Genomic DNA, 6,133 nt, shown 5'->3' with positions numbered 1-6,133 from the left:
ATTTAAAAAAATATCAAAATCTATAATAAAATTTAAATTGTCAGATATCCTGTAATAATTACATATGCGTGTATACGTAAATTTTCTGACCGGAGCAAATATTATATGGCATAACACAAGGGTCCAAAGTTTGAAACAGAATTTGCATCAGCATCACTCAACAGAGAAACAAGCACCGAATGAAGAACTTTCGGTATCCACCTTGTGCAAGAAACAACAAAATATCTTAACTAATTAAACCTTTTTGATAAAGACACATGGTGTCATCTTATTATAAAATTAAACACGTTATTACCAAAGGTTTCCAGCATAAATTGACAAGCAACTAAAATTTACTCTATTAAAGCTTTTTATTTCAAAAAATATTTGGATGGTTGAACAAACTGTAATATGATATACAACATTAAAATTCTGCTCCGAAAGAGAGAAAACTTCAATACAAAAAAGGAATTAATGCATCAAATTAATATAATAACTAAATGAAGCATTCCTAAAGAAGAAATCACATAGCTGTTTATGATGATGATACACTAGTGTTTCATATTCAACCAGAGGCCGGTTCAGAAGAAGTTGCATCTCGCTTCTTGGCAAAGTATTCTTCCGCGCGTGCAAGGTTTTTCGCAACTGATGGCTTAACCCATTTCTTACGGCCGGGAAGCACAGTGATAGAACAGCCAGCAGACTCAAGTTTCTCCTTTGCTGATGTGGAAAAGGCACGGGCTTTAATTGTCAACTTCTTGCTTAGTTCACCATCACCCAAAATCTGAAACAAGAGCACAACAAACGATTATTATCATATTTCTTTTTATAAATATATTTTGTACGTGTTCTTGATCCATCATGAGAAAAAATTATGGACCTTGTCATGTTCAGTGCAATATATGGTTACTTAGAAGCAAAAAGCTTGTTTAAACATACTGAAGTTTAAAGTTGTTTGAAACTGTTTTCTGCAAAGATTTTCCTGAGGTTCTCAGGAAACCAGAGAGCTTTTACAAATAATGAAACACAATAAAAAAGAACCAACAAAATACTTGATGCTACAAGTAGTGCAGTGACTGCCAGAGCATGCTACAGTTTCAACCACTAAATATTTTTAAAATATCCCTTTAGGAATTAATTACTAGTGTTAAAAGATATACAAATATCTTGTATTATGTTAGAGACTTGGTGAATCTTGATGTATGTCATAATAGGATTAATTTCTTATCTTCTAACACCCACTCTCTAATTGATGTCTAATCTCAGAAACCCACTCCATGCCTAGGACTGAATATCTTTTGAGCATGTACAATGCAGGTATCCAATTAGAGCTTATAAAGCTTGAACAATCCTTACCTTACAGCCAAGTTTTGTGGGGTTGAGAAAGTACCAACAGTCTAAGAACTAGAATCATTACAAAGTTTAAAAATCTAACTAGAATCATTGCAAGCAACCTCTTTAACTTAGTGAAATCAATGTCAATGTATAGAGTGCAGGTTATATACCAAAATATAGAGAGATTTTTTTTATTTGAAAATGATGATTTGACGATTATACTGCATTGTGACACGAATCTCATTGCATCTCTTCTCCCACATGGACAATAATTAACAAACAAATTATTCTAGTGTTTGGCCTCCAGATTAAAGATATAAAAAAAGGACATTTGCCTCCTGATTCCTGAACCAAAGGCCACAGACTAATTTTTGCTTCAAAAATAATCATAAGACTGTTTTAAAGAGACTCAACTGACAGTCCATAAAACATAAGACCACTGGCCATCAATTAATTTACGCCGAATGTTTAAAAGAAATACAAGTTTTGAGAGTCTAAAATCAAATGCTAAAATACATAATTATACATGGGTCTAAAAACCTGAGCCCAAGGCCTGATATGTATAAAAATTCATTATAAATTGGAAGGAAACATCAAGGAACTAGCACTTGATTACAATGAACAGCAGAAGAAAATATAGAACACAGAAGAAAACTACAGAGAAGCTAACTCTTCTTCCCTATGGTGATAACCACAGCCACCCATCAATAATGCCAATATTTTACTACCACTCGTTCCACCTCTCATGATTCCTAGCATCCTTATCCTCCCAATCATCCCATGACAGTCACCATTTGTTATACCCCTTAATTCCTTGTCTTCTCATTTGGCCAGAGGAGACCCAACTGCCTTAGGCTTATCAGGGCTCAAGTCTATCAAAATAACAAGATATCTCTCCCTCGGCTTCTTCTTATATGTAGATAGCACACATTATTTCTCTAATAATCCTAGCTCCCACTAACTGCGAGCTAACTAAAACTCCTTCAACTAACAGATGTATCAATACTCTCCCCTCAAGTTTCACCGAACCCTTTAAGTGGACAAGATTAATAAACCAAAACAATCCTACTGCAGCTAGAATAAGGTATCAATTTGTTGAAAAGCCGAGTCCTTTTTTAACTTGATGTAGTTGTTCACCCCTATGACTCTCAGTCATGCTAGAACACTCTTCTGCGCCTGCATCCTAATCTCAAACATTGTCTCGAACTACACGAGTAAGAAGACATGGCAATATTCAGCATCTACCTGGTCAACCGTAACATATGAATTATTAAGTATTTTGGATAAATGATAAATCTGCCCACATCAACGCATGAGCCTCAGTGGCCAGCCTTTCTGAAATACAATCCCACAATCCATCTTCTTGTTTAGCAACAACATAGGTCCGAATCTGAACAATGTTTCCATTCTGTGTCTTATATATAGAAATCCTTGTACCATGAATTAGTTCACCATCCAACATGTTATAAAAGGTCGAGGTCCATAACCACATGCCTTTACTAGGATAATTTTCAATGTGGCATACTTATTTTTTTGAAATGGGGAATGTTAGTACTGTTGGTTTTATGTTGAGGGCGAGGATTGAACTTAAGACTTCCTTATCATTCAACTATTTTACTCCTTCACCCCAATCACCAAGCCAACCTTGTGAATTGTGATTCTCCTGCTTCTTTTTGACAACCATATAAATACGAGTATCTGTTTCCTTAGAAAACATGAGATTTTCTTGCCACCTTAATGTAATAATTTGCTCCAACAGTTGAAACTCAACAATATAATAACTATGCCTTGATGATTTTTCATACCAAAAGTTAATAGGGTGTATCCAGGAACATCCACACGCTCTTCTGCACTTGAGAGGTGCTAAAAGGAGTCTTGCCCATTACAATGGAAAAAGATCTCACCCCTTGTATTCTCTTCTCAGCCTTTATCTTTATAGCCCACTTCTTCCTCACAGCATGTCAGGATTGGCCCAATGGTCTACAAGGGCTAGAGTTTGTATATTCTGCCTTCAGCCTTACTCTTCATCATCAACCCTTTCCCATAGCATCCTAAGAGGCATGCATCCGCCGGCTCCTTGTCTCATCTCCTTATGAAATGTGAAGTGTATCTGGGACGTGCTCTTCTTTCCCAAACCATTGTGCTAGTGCTTGTGGTTGCTGCCAGCATCTCTGCCTGGGCCCTTTATGCTCTCGCTCTCTCATGACCGTATTTCAGTACTGCATCTCTTTCTCTGTGATCATCAACCACAACACCAACGCAAACTCCATTGTGTAGTTGAGACATATGCTTTCAACATCTTATGCCTTTAGTCTCTCTCTTCTGACATCCCTAATAATACTCCAACCCCCACTAACTAACCAACTATAACTCCTTCAACCAACAAACCTCTTACATTCCAACTTTACAATTTCAATTTCAAACCATAAACGCATCCACCACAATATTATTTTTGAACTCGACCAGAAGACTGATTAAAGAACATCTAAGAGTTTATAGAAAGTAACTTTATTCACATCCACCACAATATTATTTTTGAACTCGACCAGCAGACTGATTAAAGAACATCTAAGAGTTTATAGAAAGTAACTTTATTCACGATTGACAAGGGACCTCAGATGAAAAGTCTTTTTTGATAGTTGGGGTACTAGGAAAATTTAGCATCCTTACTTGTTGTTAAAAGTGAAACATAGTAAATCGTAATACCTCTATACATCATGAAAACATAGAGAAGCAAATATAAGACAGCGACTAAGGGAAGAAGGTTAGTTATCATTAAACCAACAAGTAATCTGTACCTTCAAAGGTAGTCTTCGTTCTCTTCCTGATGGGTTAATCACACGTTTCTCCTTCAGTGTCTCAAGAGACACCTCTTCCCCTTCTTGAAATCCAGCATTCTCAATGTCCATCAGATTTACATTGACATATTTCGGCAATCCCGCATGCATACCTTATCATGTTTTTTATAAAAAGAAAAGAAAAGAAGGAACATCAAAACATGATTCGAAGATAGATTTATGCACATGCATATGCGTTAGTGAACAAATTAAGAGGCATCATACACCGAAGCAGGAAAGAGAAACATTTGATAAAATATTTGCTTTTGAAACGATATTATGGAAGGAAATAGGAGGATAAAGAAAAATATGTGACAATATCTGAGATGTAGGCATGGTAAATCTAAAATGCCATAGTTCTCTCTAAACAAGAATCACCAATTCAAGATGTCAATAAAGTGAAGAAACTACTATTTCGTCAAAAATCAACATATTGGAGATATATTAAACATCATATCCAGCCCCTTTAGTAGGCATACACCGTCTCTATAGTTATAGGGGATAAAAACTTCATGACTTTCAATTGTGATGTAGGCATGCATCAGCAATTTAATCAATCTGCATACTAAACTTGTATACAACTTCCCGTGACATCTGGATTTCATGTCCACAAAAAAAAATTCCTGGCAGAGCATCTTAATTACCATAATAAGCATCCTCATTTCATACTACCCAAACACTTCATTTCAATAAAAGAAATCAAAGTGGGAAAATATAAATAAATGAAAATTCCGTTAAAGAGCTTTTTCCAAAAAAATTATGAGATGAAATCCAGTGGAAGCCGTGAAAATCACTCTATGCACACTCTAACAAGAAGCCAGTATACAAAGATTTCTCTAATGTTCAAGTATTAGGCCAGGGTTAGATCCCAATATACAAAATACATAAAAGATAAGATCGACTAAGCTATAATACAGCCACATTTTACTGCATCAAGGAATCACAACCCTCATCTAAACATTGCTTTTCCAACAAATGCTGTTGCTACAAGTAGCATCTTTCTTGAGCACTCACTAAAAGTATGATTCTAATCTAGTGCGCAGCAAACAAATTTGTATCAACCAAGAAAATAAAACATCAAAGAAATAATACTGTAAAAAGAAACGGGAAGCTTCGTCCTATAAAACTTGTGCCAAGGAACTATTGTCACCTTCTTACCTAGTACTTCAAAGATACAACAGCATCTCTAACAATTGTGCAAAAGCCCCCCTTGGTTAGCACACTATATACTAAATATCAACTAATTATCAAAATATACAAGTACACAAGTTTAAACATCATTTTCTATTCTGTAATTTTCATTTCCAAAATTCGCTAAGAAAGAATTTCAACAAAAAGAAAAGAGTATAAATAATCATTTTGGTCCTTGAATGTGTTAGACACCATCACTTGTCACTATCATCCTTAAATACATCAAAATTACAAAGACATAGCATGAGTGCATCTTTCCTTAGTGAGTTCCGCCATTGAATATTTATTCGTTAATTAGTATGTCACCCCACTTAAGTCTATAAAATTACAAATAAAAGACTTACCTTTTATACAAATTCAATAATCAATACATTCAGGGAGTAAATATAGAAAAAGATAAATTTGCAAATGTTGTGGTGGAGGACATTGTAAAAGAGATATACCTCCTGCAATTCCTCTAAGTTTGGGGAGTCGTCGATAAAGTGGCATCTGACCACCTTCAAAACCCCTCATGATGCCAGGTCCAGATCGAGATTTTTGACCTCTCATCCCAAAACCACAACTTGCTCCTTGCCCTGCAGCTATACCTCTTCCCTTTCTCTTCGGCTTCTTTCTTGAACCCTTTTGAGGCCCCAAATTATCCAAACGAAACCGAACATTCTCACCGTCTGCTTTCACGGAAACAGCAGAAGTAACTTGATTAACAACACAAACACGGGTTCTTGCTGTTCTCTGAATCTTTAGACATGGACATAGACATGTTCTTGCCACCAAGGTTTTCACATTTCCCT

At 35.7% G+C, this 6,133-nt stretch overlaps 1 protein-coding gene across 1 annotated transcript in view; it reads right to left on the bottom strand.

The window, feature by feature from the left end:
- Positions 1-331: 331 nt before the first annotated feature.
- LOC101498060 (large ribosomal subunit protein uL15c) overlaps positions 332-6,133 on the bottom strand; it is a 6,125-nt gene continuing 323 nt past the window's right edge. Inside the window, exons 2-4 of the mRNA XM_004497032.4 lie at positions 5,786-6,131; positions 4,113-4,264; positions 332-763 (exon numbers count right to left, since the gene is read on the bottom strand). Coding sequence (XP_004497089.1) covers positions 545-763; positions 4,113-4,264; positions 5,786-6,131 — 717 coding nt within the window. The 3' untranslated portion in view covers positions 332-544. The remainder of the gene's footprint in view (positions 764-4,112; positions 4,265-5,785; positions 6,132-6,133) is intronic.

The sequence above is a fragment of the Cicer arietinum genome, chromosome 4, assembly GCF_000331145.2.
Source record: "Cicer arietinum cultivar CDC Frontier isolate Library 1 chromosome 4, Cicar.CDCFrontier_v2.0, whole genome shotgun sequence".
In the NCBI taxonomy this organism is placed as follows: Eukaryota; Viridiplantae; Streptophyta; class Magnoliopsida; order Fabales; family Fabaceae; genus Cicer; species Cicer arietinum.
The sequence above is the reverse complement of the archived record's forward strand: the minus strand, read 5'-3'. Positions and strand labels throughout refer to the sequence as shown.